A 25,589-nucleotide genomic window follows, 5' to 3' on the forward strand; every position below is an offset into this window, starting at 1 on the left:
AGGTCTTACCATGAGACCTACGGTAATAGCTACTTCCCTATAGGGAAATTCGCTAAAACAATAACATTTACTGTATCTTTATAGACACTGACATTTTGAAATACGGCAGTGTACGATTATTTTGTCGTACAAGGTTGGCACCGCTCCGAGCAGTGGGCGCGGCCGGGTTAGCGACTTCCAGAGTTAGCGAATTCCGCCGCGAGACAAAATCGAGTTAGCGGGTTCCGGAGTTAGCCAATTCCTGACTGAGACGGTTAGCCAGTTCCAGAGTTAGCCAGTTCCGCCACACGACCGAGTTAGCGAGTTCCTGAGTTAGCCAATTCCTACGTCTCGTCTGACGTCATAAGTTCTTGATTCCAGAATTGCAGAATTTATTGTACTGGAATATTCAAGTTTACAATGAAATATAGATAGAAAAGATAATATACTAAACACTTCTAACTAAAACAATTTGACTTTCTAGTAAAATCTAAACGGAAACAGAAATCAGTGACTATCAAGAATCAAGAATACATTGCATTAAAATACAAAACAAGCATGTTTACTTTCAGGCCAGTGACGTCATTTACTAATGATCCATTCCGTCACTGTTGTAGTATCCGTGGTATGGACCGTTACCTTGAAAAGTCAAATGTGTAAATGGCCGAGGATGGCGTTAAAAAAAAAAACACGCCAAAGTCACCCTCAGCTGTCAGCTGTCAGAGACGAGGACGAGACAGAGTGTCAGTCAGCAGTCAGCGTCGGCACACACACAGCAGCTGGAGCTGTCACCCTGCTGGCCTGCTACTCCCCATCCCCCACTGGTAAAACGTCAAACTCAACAGCAACACAACACCTAGGTGAGTTTGAGGTTAGAATTAGTTATTGATAGGCCCTACCTAGTACCTACAATAAAAAATGGGTACAGTTTCTTAACTGGGCTATGCTAATAGAATAGAGTTTAATTATAGATTTCAATATAGATTGAACTATATATTGATTGGATTAGTAAACCTTCATTCAATTTGGCTGCACTTTACTTGACGTCCTACACTCATTCGATTGGTTTTTCGATTCAATATTTTCATTCGATTCTTTCATTCGATATATCGTTTGGTTAGTTAGGTTAGGTTAACCTTACCTAACTAACCAAACGATATATCGAATGAAGCAATCGATTAATCGATATATCGATCGATATTTTGAGACCTAGTGGGGCGGATTCCTGAGAGTTATTTTTAACGCCATATAGATGTTATGGTATTTATCACCATCCAAAATGTTATGGTATGTTCATAAAAAGATTATGGGTGTGTATTTTTTGAGGTACAGTTTCTTAACTGGGCTATGCTAATATTGATTGAAACTATCAATTAATAATCAATATTTTGGCTGCACTTTACTTGACGTCCTACACTCATTCAAATGAAAATATCGATCGATATATCGATTAATCGATTGCTTCATTCGATATATCGTTTGGTTAGTTAGGTAAGGTTAACCTAACCTAACTAACCAAACGATATATCGAATGAAAGAATCGAATGAAAATATTGAATCGAAAAACCAATCGAATGAGTGTAGGACGTCAAGTAAAGTGCAGCCGCACGAGCTGCACTTTACTTTAGGTCCTACACTCATTCGAATGAAAATATCGATAGATATATCGATAATATGTTCTTTCGAATGAGTGTAGGACCTAAAGTAAAGTGCAGCCCATTTATTGTTATGGCCAGTTAATCTGACAACATTGGTCAAAGCTGAAGTAGTCAGGCATCTAAACTGTCATTAGGATCTAAGATCTATACTGTTTTCATCGACTTTAGGGCCTAGGCCTACTACTCTATTGTCAGTTGCACTTTAGTTTAGGTGAAACTTAAAATAACCAAAACCCAAACATTGATTGTCACGATCAATAATTCAATGGAGTCAGATAGGCCTAAGTTTATCACACATAGATAGACAGGTACTTTAATTTTACTCTACTTTAAAATTTAAGTTTATCAAAGTTTTGCTGGCAAAACAAGTTGAATGTGAAAGATTGAAGTGCCTTGCTGGATTCTTTCCTTCTTAACTCTAACCCTTTTTTGTGTTCCAATATTAACTTAAGATAAATTAAGATTTCCAATTTTAGAGCGTCTGTTGACTGTTGTTAATAGAAATCCCCACTAAACATCGGCTACACTCTAACCGAAGAAGGCAGATGTTAATGCCAGTCCACAATATCATCTCCCATGGCAGCTATAGATAAAGTCAAAGTCATCGTTGTAGGAGACTCTGGTGAGTTTATTTAACCTATTTCAAAAATTTTGTCAATGTCAATGCCTATAAGTTAATTGGTCAACCTAAATCTTTCATAGCCTTTGTTAAAACTGAACTTAACTTAGAAACTATAGACCTACTAAACTAAAAAGTTAAAACAACTAAGATTGCATAGGATAATTTATTTACTCTATTAGAAGAAATCACATGGGGTGATGTTGGGAAAACTAGGAAGCTAGTAGTATCATGGCCGAATTCATGCATTGCATCTTCTAGTTAACGATTTTAAATTTAGTTCACATTAGCTCAGATGAACAATCTCAGCAACTATTATGATTAAAACTAAAACTTTATTTCAATATTGCTAATACAATAAGACAGGAAAAACATCGGACATTGAATATGGCTTATGTATGAAATTGTATAGCACTATTCTAGACACCCTTATTGATGCATTTGGACAGGAGTTGGCAAGACGTCTCTGGTACACTTAGTCTGCCATAGTGAGCCTATCAGTAACCCTTCATGGACCGTTGGATGTGGGGTGGATGTGAAGCTACATGAATACGAAGAGGGCACGCCTAAGCAGAGATCGTACTTCGTAGAACTATGGGACGTTGGAGGCAGCAGCAGTCATCGCAACGCTAGACATGTCTTCTACTCTTCTGTTCATGGTACGAAACATTTAGTTAGTAGGCTAGACTATCTTGAGAATACCATATTATATTCACAATGTTGTCTGAACCATTAGAACTAGAGTGTGAAATAACTATCCTGCTGATCACATATTCCTATTAACAGCAGGCATCCCAAATTAATCTAGTGCTGTGTTAATAGATGCCTACTGAGAATAATATTTTATTTTTGTAACGTTATCTGAACTGTTAAAAGAGTGAAATAGAGAAACATACTCCAGGCATTACTCCAGGCTAGGCATAGAAGGTACTGTACTGTAAAAATTTGTCAGACTAAACATAAATGATAACACTTAGATGAAATCCATTGGTGATTGGCTGGATTTGAACCTGGGACCTTGGGGACTAAAGTTCTGTGCTCAACCATACACTACACTAGCTCATTACCCTACAAGCCTACATGCATACCCATTCTGGTTGCCCCATTTATTATTTTATATTTTCGTACTATAGTTTGGCCGCTTAGAAAGCGACCTCCTCCAGCATTGGTTTAGCATTAGCGCGCAGGTAGTTTTCTATAGGCCTATGTCAACTAATGTGCTTAGCCAATACTCTCTGATGGAGTCTTATATCAGGACGTAATATTAGTGTTTAGGTTTTGTATGTGCCTTAGTCCATGAACTGTAATTTTCTTAACTGATAACTTTTAAATTTTTCTTCTTTAATTTTCTTCTCCTCGACTCTATTCCTTTTCAAAAAGTTCCTTCCCAGGCAAATGGCTGTCCTTTAAATTACAACCTTGTAGTATAATAATATTCTTTTGCAGGTATAATTTTAGTTCATGATTTGACAAACCGTAAGTCCCACCAAAACTTACAAAAATGGTTAGCCGAGGTTTTGAATCGAGAAGAGGGAACTAAAAAAGAAGACTTTGACCCTGAACATTTTGTTGGTGCTACCCAGGTACGGTTAAAGTTTAAACCTCATGTTTTTGTCAAACGTATAGTAAGTTAACTCTACTCAGTATACAAAAAGGCCTTTTTAGGGATGTACATAGTTAACTCTTTTTTGTAACAAGTTAATGACCAAACCAGAATGATAATCAAACCAGAAGCTTACGATACATCCTTCTATCAGTTTGGTTAGGTTAAAAAGTCTGCATATTTGACGGAAATGTACATCACCGCAATCTGTCGAATGTCGATGGCTCATTTCAACTACGTCCATTTTGATTTAAAAACTGGCGCTAGCTGTAACACGGGGATGGAATGTCTAATAATCAATAATGAAAGCTGATACATAAAAGGAGGATAGCAGCTTGAATTGTAGAGGTTGACTTCAAATTTTTGAGTCAACAGTTTGATCTATAGCAACAAAATTCAAATTGTAGAGGCTGCATTAAGCGTAAAAATTACTTTGAATCATCGGTATATTATTTTTCAAATTTTAGAGGTTTTCTGAGGGGAACAGACAAACATTTCTAATTATAGAGGTTTTCGAATTATCGAGGTTCGAGTTAGCGAGGTTCTATTGTATCAGCTTTCGGACATTTCAGACTGTGAATCGGATCCTCCAAGTGAGGAAGGGGTCCAACCCTCAAAGCGAAAGCCTTATACAGATGCTTCTAAACGTGGGCGGGATCTTAAGTTTTAATTCCACAGAGATTGTTGTCTACAGGGAGGGAAAAAACCCGTCCATGTCTTTTCAGGCTACAGTTGACTCAGAGCAAAACTTACTTTTAGATTCCCATCCTGGTCGTTGGAACAAAGTCTGACCTCGTAGCGCAAATAAGGAACAACAATCAACCGAGATCATCTTTTATTGCTGAAGAGTGTGGAGCTGATGAAATATTTTTGGTAAGTATTATTTTATTTGTATTTAGTGCTTTTTACGCCATTGGTATTTTATAGTTTTTTGCAGGGATTTTTCTAGGGATGGTCAAACCCTTGTTACCCGTTATTGGAAATTTATTAGCTTATTGGTCGACCCCTTACGAGCATTATTAATTGTTAGCCTAATGACTTATGGTATCTAGGTTCTGAATCAATCCAGCGACCTTCAGATTTGAACATGAGCACTACCACTTGGCTACCCTACAATAATTGTCCAAACCCATGAGACAGTTTTGTCAAATTACTTTCATTTATTAGCGAATTTCCCTAGGGAAGTAGCTATTCCTGTAGGTCTCATGGTAAGACCTAGGCCCGGGACCGATTTACTTTTCATTTTGATGTCCCCAGAGGCCAAAAACACCATTCATCTAAATACAAGTGAGAAATCAGAAGTGATTGTAAAAATAAATGGCCTCACCAAAACCACATGAAAGGTGCCAAATCTTGTTAGTAGTAAACAATAAATAAATTTATCATCTTTGAATACAAAACACCATTACACCATGTTGGGTTTAGTTCATTTACGTGGAAATAGACTAACAGACTGTGAGTCAGTGTCCAAACCAAACTGATCTGAACGAGATATATTGTACTAACATTTTCACACTCAAGACATGAAAGGTTTTGGAGTTGATTGAAAACACTTTTGGACTTTAAATACTTTTTCACCACACTATGATGTTGTTAGCTGTTTTACATACGTTAATTGGTGGCTGAAAGTTACGTTTTGCTGGCCATGCCAGCTGTCATCGTCATTTGGGGACCGAGCAGGTTTTTACATCCCTAGGGCCGCAAAATCAGCTGCCCGCTTACATAAATGCATATTAAATACACAATCAGTATCCATAGCATTGCAATGGAATTGTTTTATTGTCACCGCTGCCTAGCAACTATTTATCATTATTTTTGCTGATTCCTCAAATTATTTCTTCACATAACCTTAAAGTTGTAGTTGTGTTGACTAACAGTGTGCATTATTATTGTGGTGAAAAGTGGTAATAGGGTATAGTCTGGTGAAAAATAGTGTTCGTACCACGGACTGAAATGGTTTTGCAGCTCTCCATCGTTTTAAGTCCTCGACTTCGTCTCGAACTTAAAAACTATCTCGAGCCGGCAAAACCCAATTTTTGGCCCTAGGTACGAAATATACTATTATAGTTGGTTATTTGAATTTTATACGTGTTTCAGGATTGTAGTCAGAGAAGAGCTTTTGCTGCAGGAACGACAAACGCTGTTCACATGTCAAGGTTCTTCGACAAGGTTATAAAGCTGCGTTACCACACGGGAGCGACTCACGGACCGTTCGCCAGCTCTAGACGCTATTCACCTTATGTGTCTCCGCCTCCTACCTACACTAAACTGTTCCATAATGACTAATACGCAGGAGCGACTGAATTACACAATGATCTATACAACACAGGAGTGACCCACGAAATGTTCGCCCTATGCCTTCAACTGATGTACATTAAACAGTTCCACAATGACTGATGTAATAACTACCCTTGCTTATTTAATCTAGTATTAATTACTTCTTGATACTATCTGTAAAACTGTAAATAAGATTGTAACATATTGCACATTATAAAGTATTTTTGATTAAAATCATGTTACTCTTATGTATTTGTTTTACTTAGATCCAAGTCATTTTAGCAGCTTTTAATAGTGTGTTGGTTTTGAGCTGTTGGTGGAAATTTTGAATATGAGGTGAAATTTGAAGGTAAAAGAATTCTTAACTAATTTTAAATACATTCCAAACTATTGGACGGTTGTAAATTTGATCGTAGAACTATTTTTAATGCTGAGAGATTTGAAGATTGCACATAAATTTTGTTTTTGGGAAACTTCCGATTATTGCTTTTGAACTTGACATTATGCAAAATATTTCTTGGAAACAGGATTGGTGCAAGTTTATCCACTAGTAGCAGCTAACTAATTTTGCAGTTTTTAAAAAGAATTAAGTAATTTAAAAGAATTAAGAGTCTCTGTAGGTTTTAACTTAGCTGATAATGAATATAAAAGTCTTACAAATGTCCTCATTGATGATTTGAAATAATAATAAAAACATCAGGCTGTTGATAGGTCTCAGAAATATTGATATCTAAGGTAAAAGCAATCCTAAAATATTAGAATTGCCAGACTATAAGATAATATAAGACCATAGACTAACCAACACAAGCGTATGTTTAATGGTAAAACTACCATTTCCTATTAAACTAAAATGAAAAAAAAAAACCACTCGTGTTTTCATACACTATTTAAGTCTTTGAACATACAAAACACTTTTAAATAAATGAACACACATGATTTAAGAACTTTCCTCTTCGGGTTTAGACGGAGCACCTTTGTATTCCTGAGTATACTTTATGATTCGGTTCGCCTCTCGTATCCCACTGTCTCTCGCACCCTGAACCGTGGCGTAGCTCTGAGTCGAGGTGTGTTCTCCAGCAAAGAACAGCACCGGAGTACAAGCGCAAGGTTCAGGTGTCGGGTCCGCTAAGTCCTTGATGTGGCCAAGACCTGACTCTGCACTGATGTACGTAAACGCTCCTTGCGAGTAGAGGTTAGTCGACCATTTAGATCTCAGAATGCTGGAGGGTTTTGATATCGAAGGGTTTCCCAAGAAGGACTGTAATTGGTGATGGACATCGTTCATGATCTGATCTGCGTCCAGAGTTTCCATAGTGATCGCTTCTTTCCCAGCCACAACTCCACTTAGGACTGAACCGGTTTTGTCATCAATCGTCAACGAAGTCAGACCTTTGATCCAGCCGTCACATTTAGAATAGTCTTCAGGATCCCATGCAAACATGATGTTTCCTTCGTCCTTCAACCACATGGGTTCTGGGAATTGCATAAAGAGGTTGTTCAGATGTCCAAAACCCAAACTGCTTATAGCGTTCATTTTCTTAGCAGGTAAATTCGGAACGAAGAACGTCTGCGCTTTGTCTTTCAAAAACCCAAGAGGAGTAGTCACTATGACATAGTCGGCAGGAAACATTTCTCCTCCGGCTACTTGAACACAAGCTCTCGGTTTGTCCGGTTCACAAACGTCCCAATTTATGCACTCCACTGGTTTACAATATTTAATTGTACAATCAGGAATGTCCCTTATGAGTGGAGCGAGTACTCCGACAAACCCGACTGGAATTTTTACATTTCCTCCAGGCAGGGACGGTAAACTTCCGAAATACTTGGTGTTGACACAATCCAAACTCGATCCTACCTTTTCTTTAAGAGAGTTCAAATAGGCATTCATCACCATCAGCGCTCCTTTCCGTTCGCTTTCTGGAAAGAACGTAATTTCCTTACGGATATGAAAGTTCATAAACATCTCCAAGTTAGCATCTTCCTTGCAAACTTCTTTGCCGTATAGAGACATTGCTTTGCTCTCTATCTTGCGGAACGCTACAAAAGCTTTGTGAGCTAACGTTGGATCAATGGGTTTTCCTTGGCTTGAGTAGAACAAACCCTTGGGAGGCCCAGTTCTTGCTGCAGGGGATTGCAGCAGTTTCTCCATTACAGCTAGACTGTATACAGAGTTGGCTGCACAAGCTCCTTGTATAGAGGACGCTCCCAACTCAGCAACACTGTTGGTGAACCAGCAAGACTGGATACGTCCTCCAGGCCTGTGAAAATCATGTGCAAGATGACGCTGGTTGTTAACATTTTAACATCTAAGTTTGGTTTTTCATTGAAAATACAATATTAAAAAATATGTTAAGCTACTACTTGGAAAAAAGAGAAAATGAAAAATGTGTTCAGTTACTTATGTACATCAATAGTTCCAAAACAAATATTAGCCTATTGTTAGTCTCTGGGTTCTGTTATTTTCAGGTAAGCTGGCTGAACTACTTTCCTTTTGAAAAATTATCTACTATTAGATTTTGTTTAGGGTAGGAAAAGCAGGCTTACCTATTCGAACAGTGGGTGAAGCTCCTCAATAGTTAGTACCTACATAAATAAACACAAATCACTGAAATATTTAATTTCCACTGACCATGTTGTTCACAAAGAGGGGGGAGTTACAATGGACTGTTGTTTCTGGGAAAACGAAATATTTAAATTTGTCTGTTTATTAGTTTGTTGCCTATTGAGAACACTCAACCAATGTACTGGTAAGCCTACTCTTTTATAAATAAAAATTGAAGAGTCCTTTAAAAAGGATTAAGTTCAGATAGCTCACTTTCCAGAAAAATAGACCATAGGGGCTCATAGATAGGGCACACAATAACATGTCACAAAACTTAATACTGATGTTTTGTCAAAATATTTATCAGAAATAAATTTATTTTTTGAAGAAGTCCTATATTAGGATAAAATATCAGTTTTTTTGCGACATTTTATTTCGTATCTATTGTCCCTGGGTCCTAATTATCTCATAGCTCCCTTTCAACAAATTCCCAATCAAACCTATTCTGGCCCCGAGTACTTTGCAAAAATCTGTACCTTAACATTTGTTATTTGAACTTATAAGTGTTGTATAACCTGTCAGTGGCCTCAAGAATGGTGACGTCACACAGACCATGTTGGACCAGTCTGTGAGCGGCCGAAAGTCCCGCTATACCAGCTCCTATCACGACCACCTTGGGTTGTGGCCAGGAGTCAGGGATTTTGTCAGGGTCTTCCTGCTGGGGCTTTGGAGTCTCCTTGTCCTTACAAGGCTCCTCCTCGGAAGCTTTTGTGTTCCAGAAATATCTCCCTGGACTGAAGTTTCCGCATAATCTGCAATTAGTAATAAAATGTGTATTCTATTTTTCATGAGTTTATAAAAGGAGCCCTACTGGTTATGTGATGGAATTTTTAGGTACCGGTAGGCTACCTGATAAAATTGGGATATTTGAAAGTATTTAAAAAGCGTCCCAATGAGATGGTGTTAATGCTAACTTCCAAAGACAATACAACATATGACTTTTTTAGTGTTGTTTGTCAATGGCTTTGGGTAAAAATATGAGAAAAATTAAAATAAAATGTCATATTTTTTATATACTTGCTTACCTTACCAACACTCATCACCAATACAAAAGCTCTTGATCTTACAGCATAAATAGTAGGTCTAAATTGTAAACATAACTGCAGTTTTTTTGTCTATTTTTAATACTGATTGAATGACCTAGATGAGGAACCCAAATTTTTATGGATGACACTTAAATTGTTTATGTGCTGTCACAAAGTAATTACAACAGATGAATCTGATATTAATACATTTTAGATCTTACCTTGATCTCACAAATAATCTTGAAATGGTCAACATTCTGAATAGTTTTTTGTTCAAATGTAAGTCAAAATGTTTAAATTTATCCAACAACAATTTAAGCCAAAACAATGTTTTAGAGCGTCAGCTGACAATAAAAACAGGTTTTCATGTGAAATGTTTTGATTACATAGAAAGTCAATGAGAACATTTATAATTATAATTTTTTCTTTGCATTTACTGTAAAAAATGTATTGACAAATACTTCTTTAAGAACATAAATCTTTCATCCAACCATATTCTATTCTATGAATGTGGGTAATTCTATTTCTTCAATCAATTAAAAGTTAAAGTAATATGTTTATCGTACTAGTTACCTATGTGAGCTTAAATATCTTTGGGCAAGATGGCTGTATCAGTTATTAAAAGTGTATTATATACTAAAGTTATTTGCAAAAATAATTGGCGTTGTATACTATGCTAAATCTAGCATAGGGCTAAATGGATGCTGGCAAAATGTGCAAGTCGGGAGTAGACAAGTCTTCTCGGAACAAAACTTTCTTGGCTAATAAATGGCCCCTAAGTGAGCTACGTCTTGTAACATGTTGAAGCAAACATTTTACATTTGGCCATGCCACTGGTCCTTAGTTGTGCTGTTACCTTTGGAGATTCCCCCCTTGAATATCTCTAGGGTTATTTATAGGCATGCACTGTGGATGCGATACTCCCCAGTGTGGATTAACGTCCGCACAGGTGAGTACTACTACTATCCGCAGTACTATCCTGATAATTAGACCAATTCGTAATTACCAAGGCAAAAATGTGGTTCCGATTCCACTATAAACTGTAGGTCCCTTAGTTGCCATTAGCTGTATGGGCTATTAATTAACAGCTGTGTCTAAGGAATGTCGGCCTTAGTCACTAACAAGACTACAAGATCGTGCCACTCATCCTACACTCATCTCCATTCATACTTGGCTTAAAATACCTACTTTGTATGGTCGCCATTTCATAGAACAGTATTATCAGTTTATTAATTGAAAAAGCGATTCAAAAACAATTTCTTTAGAGGCTTGAAAAGACAAATAAATAAACGGTATCAGCATTCTGACACATACTTTCTCCCATAAGTATGTCAACAACCTTTATCATGGGTAAGCGGTGAGAGTAAATATACGGAAATGGGATTTGTACAATTTTGTTCAGAATTTAAAGGACTATAACATACTAAAATTTTATCAAAATTGTTCGAGCCATTTTTGGAAAAATCCGATTTTTCCGTTATTTTATGGGGTTTTTATGGGAAAATAACATAATTTAAATAACTTTTAAACCGTAATTTTTACAGAAATGGGATTTGCACCATTTTGTTCAGAATATAAAAGACCATAACATACTAAATTTTTATCAAAATCGTTTGGACCCTTTTTGGGGAAATCCTATTTTTCCGTTATTTTATGGGGATTTATGGGAAAATCCCCATTAAAAATCAAAATTTCTAAAAAATTTAAAAAACTATCAAAATTGTAAGGACCATAACATACTATGTTGAAAAAAAAACCGGATTTTTTTCTAAAATCCTTTTTTCGTTATTTTATGGGGTTTTTATGGGAAAATAACATAATTTACCATAACTTTTGAACCGTAATTTTTTGAGAAATGGGATTTTCACCAGTTTCTTCAGAATTTAAAGGGCTATAACATACTAAATTTTTATCAAAATCGTTCGGGCCGTTTTTGAGAAAATTCGATTTTTCCAGTTTTTTATGGGTTTTTATGGGAAAATCCCCATTAAAAATCAAAATTTCAAAAAAATAAAAAAAGCGCCTGGAGATACCATGGATTAGAACCTACATACCAAATTTCATCGAAATCGGTCCACAGGTGTAGTCTCTAGCTCTGTACACATCCAGACACACACACACACACACACACCCACACACACACACACACAGACATCACTTCGAAAACCACTTTTTTGGGTCCAGGGGGACCCAAAACGAATATATCCACTCAAAACTCAAACTCGAAAATTTTGACGAAAACAATACTTTCTCCATATACTATGGTATAGGGGGAGAAAGTAAAAATGTTGCCTGTTTTATTATAAATCAGATTTTTATGTCCCACCTTCACATCCAAACACCCGCTCTAGCTTGGAATCGTTTTACACACTACTTCATGCTAGATTATGACATTATCACATATATACTTAAGGGATTGATGGGGTATGAACCCAGGACCTCAGGGATGGAAGGCCCACCCTTTACCACTGTACCAGCTCGCTCTCCAAGGTGTGTAAGCCATGTTAATGCAATTGTTGCTATAACTTTATTAGCTACATAAAATTATCAAATAACACACATGTGTTATGTACCTATAAAATATATATTTTAAACACATCTTTAACCAAGAACTCTGGCCATAACGGTGAAGTACTTCAGACAAAAGTTATCTTATCTTTGTAGGCATTGATAATAAACCTGTTCATACCACTAACATCAGCTTCATTGATTTTCAAAGGTAAACATGCATTTCTCATATAGAACTATTTTGATCAATAGTTTACAATTAGTTAATCACCTTTTATTGTTTCAGAAATAACTGGATTTTTTGTGATTTAAGTAAGTTGAGTTTGTTGTTTTATTGGGAAAGTGTTAAGAACTAAACACACTTCTACCCAGTGTTTGAGTAACCTGTATTTTTGATAGTTTCTAAATATCCAAAAGCAACTTGTACTGTTGACAAATTAGCTATAATTTGATTTATCCCACAACACAACATCAATACACTTTATAGTCTGTGTAGGTACTATATAACTGTTCTCAAAAGACACTAACATCTAAAATTTTGTTCTCAAAAGTCTTTTCAACTGTTTACTTCAAGTCTGCCATATTAGTTATCTTGAGTAAACGAACTCCAGTTTGCTAGTTACCTCTAGTGATAATTTAAAATGTGAATGATAACGATTGTCATTATGAATCATTTAGTTTCCTTTTCTTCCTAGGTAGTTCCCATCACTTGAAATTGTGGAGTTTCGTTATGTATTATATTTCAGAACTTTACGATACCAAAGTTTGTATAGCAATTTGTCTATCAATAGTTTCCGTCTATTTATTGTTACTTACTATAATATGAGTCAGCATCTGTCTTTTAACAGCTCTTTAAAACTTCAGAAGGAAGTGATTGAATTGTGTTAATTTCTGTTTTGTGTTGAAAAGTGATAATTTTGTGTGCTTAAACTTTGCATCAATTTGGATTTTCTCGGAACATTGGTAAGTTTATTGATATTGAAAGTCATTGTGTGTCTTTGAGTGTATTTATACACAAGCATTTTATAAACATTTCACAATCTAGCAGACATGTTTAAATTATTGTAACATCAAACACAAATCATATTTTTTGTCATACTGCAGCAAAAACAGCAGTTTTTAATACATTCGTTGTGGGTAGCCTTTAGTGCCTAGGGAGTAAAAATCAGCTGTTGTAAACACAGTTTTGAATTTTGATTGTAAGCAATCGCATATATCAAATCAAAACTATGTATTGGTTGTAGCTCATTTTTGCTGTCTCTGACAATAGTTCAACATATTGATAGTATAATCATAATGTACTGTAAACTAACTCAATCATAATAGACAAAATGATTATCACTTAAACAGCTGCTTATTTGCATTAGCAAAATTTAAAACAAGAGTTGGAAGTTGATTTGAGTGGTTATCTTTACATGAAAAGTTCAAAAGTATTTTTGTTTTCTTACTTGGTATACTTAGGTAATGTTGCAATATGACGAAATATTTAGTTCATCACATGGGCAAAACGTGTTTTTCCAACCCTCGCTTATTTTGCGTCCTTGGCTTTACCGAGTAAAACTTGAGCTAGTGTCGAAAAAAATCACTTTTCAGTTTTGAAATATACAATTGACCAACACAAGAAAATAGCTATTTACATTACAAGTGTAGTAAGAGCGTTTTTACATCACGCAAGTGAATGTTGTGCAACGAGCGGAAGCGAGTTGCATAATTCACCTAAGTGATGTAAACACGCTCTTGCGTAACGTGTAACGTACAAGATTTTACCTGACCCGACAATTTACATGGGTTTATGTACAATATTTTTCATTATCCATTTCACTCATCTTCTAACAGTAACGTTCTTTTACAAACAAAAGCTAGGTTAGGAAAATACTTTAAAGCATAACAATGACATTCAAGCGCACAGCTGATTTCTAGCGTTGAACGTCGTTGGCTCCATAGAGGTATATTTTTTAAGTTAAGCACTCAATGTTATTTAAATGGGTTTCTTTACATCACCGAGTGAGTTTTTGATACTTTACATCACTCGTGAAGTAAGGAAGTTGTATACATCACGCTTGGGATAGGGAAGTTTAACATGGCGGGTTAGGTAAACTAAATTACATTACAACCATGAATAGGTTTATAAAATGTTAAATGACAACTCATTTAATATTTTCCTTTTACTCTATGCATCCGTATAGGATATTCTCATAGTTTTCAACCAACAATAAATCTGATTAAATGTCATTGTTTCTTGTAGCTGAGTGGAGGTGCTCTTCAGGTTATTCAAAGGCTGCCAATTCAATCCTGAGATGAGTCAGTAGTTTTTTAATGATTTGAAACTGGACCCATTTGTTCTTGACGACTGGGCTTAAAATAATGGCTCTGTCAAAAGAAACAGCTGATCTTAGTCAGTAACAAAACTATCATCTCATTCGTTCAACATTATCCTTCAGTCATCTTCGCCTTAATATACCAATCTTGGTGTGCCGTCTATGAGTCTAATCTAATCCTTGTCCTAGCTAATCTAATAAAAATTAGTACAGTAGAAGTAAACAAGGACGCTGTTAAAAGTTATGTACAAACTTTATTTGTTCACATTGAAGATGAGTGTATATATATAATTATGTATTGGTAGCTTTGTTTACCTCATATCATTAAACACTTTATAATCCCATTATTTGCTGCAGGTAAAAATGCCGTCGATCCCAGTCTTACATAAAGGGCCATTTGCTTTGGACCTGGAAAAATCTGTCAGATATGTCATTTATGCATTTAAGGTAAGTACCATGTTATACCAAAATACTTTAAGATTGTGTGTTTTTATTTAACGTTCAATATGAGTCATTTTTGCCTGTTGTTTTTCTATTCTTTATTTTATGGGGGAATTATATTTGGGTTTTGAAGAAAACCATCTACAGCACCAATTATTTACAACAAACTAGATCTAGTTGATGCTTAGCATGCATCCAGAGTGACCAGTGAATGTCAGGGTTCTCTTAAAGATGGAGTTCTCGTTTTGCCTTAAAAATCAACGTTCAATTCAATTCAATTATTGAAGATGGGGACGCCACTATGTGCGTATTTTAACCCAAATATGAGTGAAGGATGAGTGTGATTAAGGGTTAAAAATATTGACTGAATCATCAATTAGAATTGTTTTCAATCCTTTCTGTTTTAACTACCAGCTGTTTCTAGTTTCTAACTGCTACTCTTTTGAAAATGTATATTGTAACAACTTAAATCAGGCCGCTTTCATGAGGCCTTCTTCAGTCACTGTTGGGACACGTAAGTTTGCAGTTGGTGGCAGCCAATCACAAGACAAGGCTAGTGCGACGTTGCCACATCGCCTGTTGGCAACACTAATTAAAATATACTAAGCAATATTTTCAAATCAGCTGGTATTATTAGATTTGGCAATTATTAGACCGGCTCTCATTGGTTCATTCAAAACCATATGGTAAATAGGCTCCTCCCTCAACTGCAAACTTACGTGGCCCCGACTGTAGATTCTTCTATTAAATAATTGGGTAAGAAAATGTGTATGAAAGACCAATGGAAATCAATAAATAGTTATGGATAATAACTCCCACTAACTTTTATATAAAATGTCTTGTAAGTACTGGTACCAGTACCGTATATAATGTGTATGAATTCATGAATGTTTTGACAAGCTTTAGTGGTGTTCTGTAATTTATACCTTGTGTGTTGATGTAGGGCATGTGTTGTGGAGTCGTGGTTGCTTCACTGGTTGTGATGATACTTCTTGAAGCTTCAATAATGTCAGATGACACCACAGCAGAAGAAATCACTTCTATGAATCGTAAGTGATTAAAACAACACAATTTAACCTTCTAGCCCAGCGAGTAATGAGTATGGAGTTGAGAGTTGAGTAAAAATGTTGTTAGTATCAATTTTTCAATTTTCAGAGACTCTCAGGATGATTGATAATGAGTCTTGCTTCTAAAAGGTGAATGTACTAGCTCAATAGCTATATTTTCCGGTGGAATGTTACTTTTGTGTCATATGGGTGACTATTTTTATACTGATGTGTCTTGAACAGTAAGTAAAAATCAAATTGCTTGTTTTCCTCTTAAGTTTATACTTTTCATGACTCTTCCTAAGATCATAAAAAAAGTAAGTAGCTTCATAGATAAAACATACTCCCTTAGTAGATTTCTCATCCTTATGGAACAGCTGAAGACAATTTTATTGTTAGTTCTGTACGGTTTTCTGCAGATGTCGTGTTTTGTTTACAATTTGTTTCCCGTTATTACAGCCATTTAAAACCTCGTTTAACCAAATAATACGATCTAATCATAAACAATAACTTGTCCCCTAGTTATATAACCAAACAGTAAAGCACAAATCAAGAAATTAACCCTAAAATAATAGAAACAAAATTTCATCGACACTAGCGCCCAGTGTGGCGTACATGAACTAGACATGAAAAACGAGCTTCAAAATTTACAATGGGATGAGAAGTCTACTTGTGTTGGTTAGTCTATGGTAGCTTTTTGATGGTTCGAACTGGACCCAGCTGTCATTGATAATTGGGCTTTTAATAAAATGTTCCTGACTGCAGCTGGCCTTACTTAGTAACAAAGCTACACATGCCATCTTACTTAAATCTACACTCATACAGTATTTAGGTAAAAATACGCACCTAGAGTCGGGACCACATAAGTTTGCAGTTGGTGGCAGCCAATCACAAGACAAGGCTATGCGACGTTGCCACATCGCCAATGACAACTCCTAGACGGCTGAATCAATCGTTTTCAAATTTTGGGTGGTGATATAGACCATATCGGTGAGTGCCAACATCTATATGGCGTTAAAAATAACTCTCAGGAATCCGCCCCACTGGGTCTCAAAGTTTCAATGTAATCCTTATGGAAGCAGTATTTGACACATAAACAAAGACATATGATCAGCTGTTGACTTTTGAATGCAGTAGATAAAGAAATAGCTGATGGCATTATTCCCCAGATATTAGAACAGAAACGGTATGAATCATAAATATAATCAAATGACACCACTAGCTTGAAGTCCGTGACGTAGGAAGTGTTAAAGGAAGTACTAAAGGTAGTCTGGAGAGAAAGAAAGTCTGGAGTGTGCAAACTGTTTATGACAATTAGATTTAGGTATCTGCATTCCAAAAATTATAAGGGAAGGGAGGAAAACGGGTCCGCGACGTAGGAAGTGATGAAGGAAGTAATCAAGGCAAGCTGTCCGTAGTGTGGAAACTGCTTATGACCATTATATTAAGGTATTTTCAATCCTATGATGTTATGGGAAGGGAGGGAAACAGGTCCGTCACGTAGGAAGTGGTGAAGGAAGTAGTAAAGGCGAGCAGTCCGGAGTGTGGGAACTGTTTTATGACGATTAGATTAAGATATCTGCAATCATAAAATACTACGGGAAGGGAGGATAACGGGTCCGCGACGTAGGAAGTGATGAAGGAAGTAGTCAAGGCAAGCTGTCTGGAGTGTGGGAACTCTTTATGATGATTAGATTAAGGTATCTGCAATCATAAAATGCTATGGAAAGGGAGGGAAACAGGTCCGTGGCGTAGGAAGTGGCGAAGGAAGTAGTAAATGCGAGCAGTCCGGAGTGTGGGAACTGTTTATGACGATTAGGTTTAGATATCTGCAATCATAAAATGCTATGGGAAGGGAGGTAAACAGGTCCGTTACGTAGGAAGTGGTGAAGGAAGTAGTAAATGCGAGCAGTCCGGAGTGTGGGAAATGTTTATGACCATTAGATTAAGGTATTTGAAATCCTTTAATGCTATGGGAAGGGATGGAAACAGGTCCGCGACGTAGGAAGTGGTGAAGGAAGTAGTAAAGGCGAGCAGTCCGGAGTGTGGGAACTCTTTATGACGATTAGTTTAAGGTATCTGCAATCATAAAATGCCATGGAAAGGGAGGGAAACAGGTCCGTGGCGTAGGAGGTGGCGAAGGAAGTAGTAAAGGCGAGCAGTCCGGAGTGTGGGAACTGTTTATGACGATTAGATTAAGGTATCTGCAATCATAAAATGCTATGGGAAGGGAGGTTAACAGGTCCGTTACGTAGGAAGTGGTGAAGGAAGTAGTAAATGCGAGCAGTCCGGAGTGTGGGAAATGTTTATGACCATTAGATTAAGGTATTTGAAATCCTATAATGCTATAGGAAGGGAGACTTTTATTCTGATATTTGACGGTCGGAGGATAATGGGTCCGCGACATAGGAAGTTATGAAGGAAATAGTCAAGGCAAGCTGTCCGGAGTGTGGGAACTTTTATGACGATTAGATTAAGGTATCTGCAATCATAAAATACTATGGGAAGGGAGGAAAATGGGTCCGCGAAGTAGGGAGTGATGAAGGAAGTAGTCAAGGCGAGCTGTCCGGAGAGTGGGAACTGTTTATGACGATTAGATTAAGGTATCTGCAATCATAAAATGCTGTGGGAAGGGAGGGAAACAGGTACACGATGTAGGAAGTGGTGAAGGAAGTAGTCAAGGCAAGCTGTCCGGAGTGTGGGAACTGTTTAAGACGATTAGATCAAGGTATCTGCAATCCTAAAATGCTATAGGAAGGGAGGTAAACAGGTCCGTGACATAGGAAGTAGTGAAGGAAGTAGTAAATGCGAGCGGTCTGGAGTGTGGGAACTGTTTATGACGATTAGATTAAGGGATCCGCAATCCTAAAATGCTATGGGGAGGGAGAGAAAAGGTCCGAGACGTATGAAGTGGTGAAGGAATTAGTAAGGTAAGCAGTGTGGAGTGTGGGAACTGGAAATTGTTTGTAGCAGTTAGATTAGTATCTGCAATGCTGAAATGCTATGAGAATGGATGGAACCATCCCCACGACATAGAAAATGGTGAAAGAAGTAGTAAAGGCTAGCAGTGCGGAGTGTAGGGAATGTTTGTGGCAATTAGATTAACGTATCTAAAATACTAAATTGCTATTGAAAGTGATGAAAACAGGTCCACGATGTAGGAAAAGGCTTAGAAAGTAGTAAAAGTATGAGCATAGTGTGAAAACCGTCTGTGGCAGTTAGATTGATGTATCTTTAATCCAAAAATGCTATGAGAAGGGAAGGAAACAAGTCTATGATGTAGGAAATGGTGAAGGAAGGCTTGCAGTGGAGTAAGGCTTGCAGTGCAGAGTGTGGGAACTGTCTTTGGCAATTACATTAATGTATCTGCAATCCTAAAATGCTATGGGAAGAGAGGGAAATAGGTCCACGACGTAGGGGGTGGTGAAGGAAGTAGTAAAGGTGAGCGTGTTGAGTGTGGGAATGGATTAATGTATCTGCAATGCTAAAACGCTATGGGAAGAGACTGTAGAGTGTAGGTTAAAATAATTTCGAAGCACGAATCGATACATATTTCGATACATGCAATTGTTTATAATAGAAATTTACAACTGAGTTGACAACAGCTAATTATAACTCCATAGAGGATAAAAACTATTTTTACTCCATAGAGGATAACAACTTTTTTTACTTCCTAAAGAGTAAAAATGCTACTTTAGACTCGCAACGCATGCATTAAAAACGACTGGTATTACTGAAACCATGACAAAAACAACAGTATGACCAAAACAATATAATATAAACCCTTGATGACTCCGCTCAATTTTGTGGATGCATCTGCGAACGCCACCTAGTTAAAATACTAAGCAATATTTTCAACTCAGCTGGTGGTAGATTTGGCAACACCGCACGGTTCTCATTGGTTAATTAAAAACCCTATGGTAAATAGGCTCCTCCCTCAACTGAAAACTTACGTGGTCCGACTGTAGGTGGTGTCTCCAACACCAATTATTATATGTATACAACCATTGACTATTGGATACTTACAACTTAAAAATTAACTTTTAGGTTTCAAACTATTATTACGTTCAATCAAACACAACGATCACCTGATAGAGTACACTCTAGATATTTATCCTAACAAAGATTTTATACAGTAATTATTTACCTATTTTGCCTGAAGGTCTTGTAGTTTGAATTAACACTCGATGCGCATTTCGCCGTGTTAATTCAAACTACAAGACCTTCAGGCAAAATAGGTAAATAATTACTGTATAACACAGGTCTTGTCACTGGGTTAAAAAAAAACAAAAAAAACATTGAAAGATTTTATGTTTATTTGTTGTTATAAAAAGTGCATTTTTTTGTCAGGTCAACTACTAATGGCCCTGTGTGTCTGTGGATTTGCACTAGCATATTTCTTCCTCTGCAGTTACTTAGATAAAGGTGTGGAAGAGGTAAGTTCTAAACTACCCGGTATATTGTTACCATTATATGAGGAGAATGAAGCAAAGATTATTGGTTGGTCAAGAAAAATATTAGGAAAATGCTTTTCATATTAGTTTATTTAGTAAATATCTTTTTTAAATGGTATTTGCTTTTTTAAAGTCGGGACCACGCAGTTTGCAGTTGGTGGCAGCCAATCACAAGACAAGGCTAGTGCGACGTTGCCACATCGCCCTTTGAGAACACTAATTAAAATATACATAGCAATATTTTCAAATCAGCTGGTATTATTAGATTTGGCAACAACCCACCGTTCTCATTGGTTCATTCAAAACCATATGGTAAATAGGCTCCTCCCTCAACTGCAAACTTATGGGTCCCAACTGTAGAAGGATTGTCAAACGATGAAATCTAAGAACATATTAAAATACGGTATACCATTAGGTCTGATTCTGATCAATCAAAAGGTTTTGTCTATATTGAGCAAGGAGACAGCATATATTGAGGGTTAAAGGATGATTTCAGTCAGAAATGTTTCATGTACAGCTCATTAAGAGCTAAGCATCCCCTTTTTTTTAGGACAATCCGTCTGTGGACTGTGGTTGAGCTTGGTAAAAGAGCTATAATTAATGTGTGGCTCAAATAGAAGTTTTTTCTTAGTTTGGTAAATTCTTTAGTTGCATTTCCTTAAGTTTTTTCTACCTTTTTATCTAGCCTTACTAAGTGTGTCACGAAAAACTTTTGTGAAAAAAATTTTCTCATTTCATTATTGTAGCCTCTCCTGGAGTACGTTGAATAACATAATTGTTTTGATACCTGTTTCTGCGTAATCTTAAAAGTCAAAGTCAAAGTCAACTTTATTGTTACATAACGTTTTTTGAATGATCTGGCACAGCCAGACAAAACAGGTGACATTGTCTTATTGTTGCTTATTGCCACAACTTGTTTTAACTTAGTAAGCCATCTTCAGGCATTGAGAAGTCATAATTACTTCATCAGAAGGGCTTCAATCAACAGACAGACACATAAACGTAAACAAACACAAACTTATGTCCGTTCATAAACCATAAGAGAATCAACAACCTTCTGATGAAGCGACTATGACATCTCAACGCTTGAAGATGACTTCCTGGTAATTCGAAACTAGTTGCAACAATGAGCAAAAATTATTCTATCCAGAAGAAGATGTTTAAACCATTTTAGCGAATTTCCCTATAGGGAAGTAGCTATTACCGTAGGTCTCATGGTAAGACCTAGGCCCGGGACCGATTTACTTTTTCATTTTGATGTCCCCAGAGGCCAAAAACACCATTCGTTCAAATTTTTATATATCTATATATAGAGATATGTATATATATATGTGTCCATCCGCACGATAACTTGAGTAATTTTTGTCCGATTTTGATAAAATTTGGTTTGAAGGTGTAAGGCGGGATAAACTTGAACGAGTTCGCGAACCAGCGTGATCGGACTATGGGAACGGGGGTTTACGGGGGGTTTTATGGGGTAAAAATAGGTTTTTCCCATTTTTGACCCAAAAAACATAAAGTTTTGCAAAATCTTTTCAAACCATTTTGTAGTGCTTAAAAAAACAAATAATTTAGTATATTGAAGTGTTACTATGCGCCTAATGGTTACGGAGAAAATTCAAAAAAAATGTAAATTTTAAATTCCCATGTTATTCTTATGGAGAATAAGTAAACTGATGGAGTTTGCTTGTTTATGAACATACTTAGATCAAATTTGGAAAATGTTTTATTTCTTACTAACTATTAACATTTTACAAAAAAAGCAGTTTTACCCTCCCTGATGCAGCAAACCTAAGTACCTGTTAAACTAATTTTATTTAAATAGGAAATAAATGTTAAATTTTTAAGTAGACATTTTAGTGTAAATCCAATCAGACATATGGAAATTCGCTTAGTCTGCAGGTTTGCTGCGGCGAGGGTATTTATAATCAAATTAATTAAATCCCTGGAGCTTAAAAGTTCCTTCAAGCTGTAGGAACTTATTGAACTTTTACAGCTTACATTTGTCCTCTTCCAGTTACTGTAATATGAATGTATGTTTTAGAGGAATAGATCGTGGATATTCCCATGGTTCATGGTCACTACAGTGGTCGGACTGAGTTTGACCGTAGTCCTCATCATCTCCTTCACAATTGGTTTGGGGATGATTCAACTAATTCTTCCATTTATTATTAGTAAGTTAATTTAAAATATTTTACCATATTCTTTGTTTTTAAGAGTTATTCTTGCAATACAGCAAAAGTGAAAAAGAGTGCCACCTTTTATCCTGCTAAAACTGATCTGACCTTAGTCGGTAACAAAGCTACATAGATCATCTCACTATGTTTTACACTCATCTATTTGTATTCAGCTTTAAAAAAATGCACCTCAGAGTGTGTCGCTGTGTAAAAGAATTTTTTTTCCATTTTTGCCAAAAATGGCCGGCTTTGCTCTGTTAAAACAATGCAGCCGCGTGGTTCATTATTTTAAATATAACATTTTAATTTTGGTTGCTTCCTTCAGGTTAGTGTTGTCATCTATTGTTTAAAAGAATTGAATTACATATTTTAATAATTATTGTTATATCTGTCCTAACCTTAACAGCACCTGCCTCTTCAAATGTTAACAATAAGAGCGAATTGCAATTTTCAAAGTCTATGTTAATACATACCTTTTCTCGTTATTTTGTTCATAGATGTGCCTATAAAATAGTGAGCTAATTTTTCATTACCATCAGCTGTTTTTTGTTGTTGTTTGTTGCTAGTATTCTTATGAGACCCATCATTGTTATAGTAACATGACTATCATTTCTAATTTTTATTAACTGTTTCGTGATCTTATAGCTCTATTTTTAGACTTAAGTTTAGACATTTTCCAGTAGAGTTCAAAATAATTTTTTTTTTTTAGTAGTGATCGATACCACAGGTTGTTCAGATGCAACTCAAATGAAAGATTTTCAAAACTTGTTTGAGAACACACACACAGCAAGTAAATTTAGTACAATCGGTATATTTTTTAAGTGATAAAAATTTATCACTTACTTTTTCTTCGAACAGATATTAATGAGCAATGAGCATAGTGGTTATAGTGCCTAAAAATCAGGAGGCCACCGGTACAATCCTGAGAAAAGTCATTCACTTTTTGGTGGTTTGAGTTTGAATCTAGAATCATCCATGTTTGATCATTGGGCTTCAATAAATGGTTATGGCCAAAGAATTTCGGTAACAAAACTGCTGAGTTCTTATATCACATTCTAAACTTATCCTTCACTCAAATGAAGGTTAAAATATACATCACTGTGTTTCTAGCTCTATGTATACAAAAGACAATAGACAAACATCTTAATTTGTAATTTCTTTAAGACAAATCGATACATTAGCTTCAAAATAAATAGAGTTGTGCTTGCTTTACAAAAATACTTTGCTTTCTTTGTATCCTACTCACACTCATTTCCATTCATACTTGGCTTAAAATACCTACCTTTGTATGGTTGCCATATAAGTTAAAATTAAGTATGTGATGATATAATGAATTAAGGTAACTGGGAAATTGTTAAGCAACAATTAATTATTTTCGTATGAATTGATTAGATTTTGTACCTTTTCAGCTGATTTGATGGTTAATGTTACGTTATTGTTTTTTGTTTCAGTGCTAGTTTTCTATTGCAATCTACTAGTGTACAGTTTCTACATTGATCTCGGCACAAACTTTGCTCCTGAACTTCCAACTCAAGTTGTTCCTTCGTAGTATTCTAACAAGTTTCAGCTATTGAGGATTCCAAATAATCAACCACAAGTATTTAAAAGCTTCTAGAAGTTTTAAATCTTGAACTTTGTTTAGTTCCAAAATACTGAATGTGTGTTGGTAGTAATCATTTAACTAGTGTAAAGAGAGTAAATATTTTATATTTTGAGGTGAGACATGTATTTGTACGTTTTAGTAGATTTGGGAGATTTTTTATAGTCTGTTTATTTAATGCTCACTCAAATTAGATTACTTTAACGAATCCTTGTTTTTCATCACTTCTTTTAGTGATGTTCTTTCATGTCATTGCTCCAAGTAGAAGAAATATGTTGATAACACTTGAGAAGTAATGTGTTTACAAAAACGTGTTTACCAAATCCCAAATTTCACCAGTTTTTTAACTAGTCTAAATCAAATCATAAGTTTTCTGTGCATAGTCATAGACAAAAATAATTAAATATAGACCTTCAGCTGTGCTGCGGTTACCATAGGTTCTGGTGTACACCGCTGGGAGCGCCATGTACTTTCGGCCTAAGCACTACGTAACTACACAGCGCTCCTAGCGGTGTCCGCCAGACCCAATTAATGGTAGCCAAAGTACGGCTGACAGTCAATATATTTAATTCTTTTTGTCTATGGTATATTCAACTATGAATGGTTTAACTAAATATAGTACAGTTTGCATAATTTTATAGTAATAAAAAGTTAACAAAATAATTCATTTGTAGATGGATATTAACCATTCCTTTAAATAATACATCTGTACAAAAATCATCACTGAATTCAAAACCAATATAGTACAATCCCACTTATGTGATTGGTCCATACCACTCCGTGATAGGAGCGTTTAAAGGGTTAAAGCATAAATATTGCGTCTAAAAAGTGTTCAACTCCAAAACACGATGACCAAACACGATTGAAACATAAGCTGATGCTATTTTATACAATGAATACATCAATGTATTGGTTACTCATGATTAAGTTTGCATGAGACTTTCCTGAAAAGTATGTGATTGAAATGTGTAATTTATAAGATGTATGTGTTAATTTGTGTTATTACATTTTTTAAGTTTTATAATAAATGAAAGTTTAGAGTAAAAAATGTGTATTTTCTGTTTTGCCGTTGAACAATAACTTATACTGTATTTTTTTTACATATAATGTAATGATGGATTCTAAAAAACACTTAAGGCATAAAAAAATTTGTGAGAAAAACAATTTGACACTTTTTTGAAGACCAGAAATCAGTCAATACCCACAAGGTTATATATTCTATGAATATATTTTGATTATGAAACTAAAGTGGGATGATAATGTCGAATTTCTATTTAAAAAG

At 35.8% G+C, this 25,589-nt stretch overlaps 2 protein-coding genes across 2 annotated transcripts; one reads left to right on the forward strand and one right to left on the reverse strand.

Annotated features, from left to right (window-relative positions):
• The first annotated feature begins 715 nt into the window (after positions 1-715).
• On the forward strand, positions 716-25,338 carry LOC128986986 (rab-like protein 3). The gene is made up of 9 exons (XM_054407627.1): positions 716-839; positions 2,139-2,259; positions 2,706-2,915; positions 3,703-3,839; positions 14,947-15,036; positions 15,974-16,079; positions 20,427-20,512; positions 22,575-22,704; positions 24,159-25,338. Exons 2-9 carry the CDS (start codon positions 2,214-2,216, stop codon positions 24,254-24,256), a joined length of 903 nt encoding a protein of 300 aa, XP_054263602.1. The 5' UTR covers positions 716-839; positions 2,139-2,213; the 3' UTR covers positions 24,257-25,338.
• On the reverse strand, positions 7,016-10,115 carry LOC128986985 (peroxisomal N(1)-acetyl-spermine/spermidine oxidase-like). Its single transcript, XM_054407626.1, has 3 exons — positions 9,985-10,115; positions 9,254-9,490; positions 7,016-8,394 (listed from the first exon to the last, which is right to left on the reverse strand). The coding sequence occupies exons 1-3, from the start codon at positions 10,017-10,019 to the stop codon at positions 7,074-7,076; spliced, it is 1,593 nt and encodes a 530-aa protein (XP_054263601.1). The 5' UTR covers positions 10,020-10,115; the 3' UTR covers positions 7,016-7,073.
• Positions 25,339-25,589: the final 251 nt, after the last annotated feature.

This window comes from Macrosteles quadrilineatus, unplaced genomic scaffold (genome assembly GCF_028750875.1).
Source record: "Macrosteles quadrilineatus isolate MER2022 unplaced genomic scaffold, UCM_ALF_1.0 Scaffold_2__2_contigs__length_208266976, whole genome shotgun sequence".
Lineage (NCBI taxonomy): Eukaryota > Metazoa > Arthropoda > Insecta > Hemiptera > Cicadellidae > Macrosteles > Macrosteles quadrilineatus.

Bases quoted from the DNA above. Each gene is read 5' to 3' on its own strand.
- LOC128986986 (XM_054407627.1), top strand. From the start codon at position 2,214: ATGGCAGCTATAGATAAAGTCAAAGTCATCGTTGTAGGAGACTCTG. The intron at 2,916-3,702 runs GTACGAAACATT...ATTCTTTTGCAG, and splicing joins CTTCTACTCTTCTGTTCATG to GTATAATTTTAGTTCATGAT. The intron at 22,705-24,158 runs GTAAGTTAATTT...TTTTTGTTTCAG, and splicing joins AATTCTTCCATTTATTATTA to TGCTAGTTTTCTATTGCAAT.
- LOC128986985 (XM_054407626.1), bottom strand. From the start codon at position 10,019: ATGTTGACCATTTCAAGATTATTTGTGAGATCAAG. The intron at 9,491-9,984 runs GTAAGATCTAAA...TACTAATTGCAG, and splicing joins AGATTATTTGTGAGATCAAG to ATTATGCGGAAACTTCAGTC. The intron at 8,395-9,253 runs GTTATACAACAC...TGATTTTCACAG, and splicing joins ATTCTTGAGGCCACTGACAG to GCCTGGAGGACGTATCCAGT.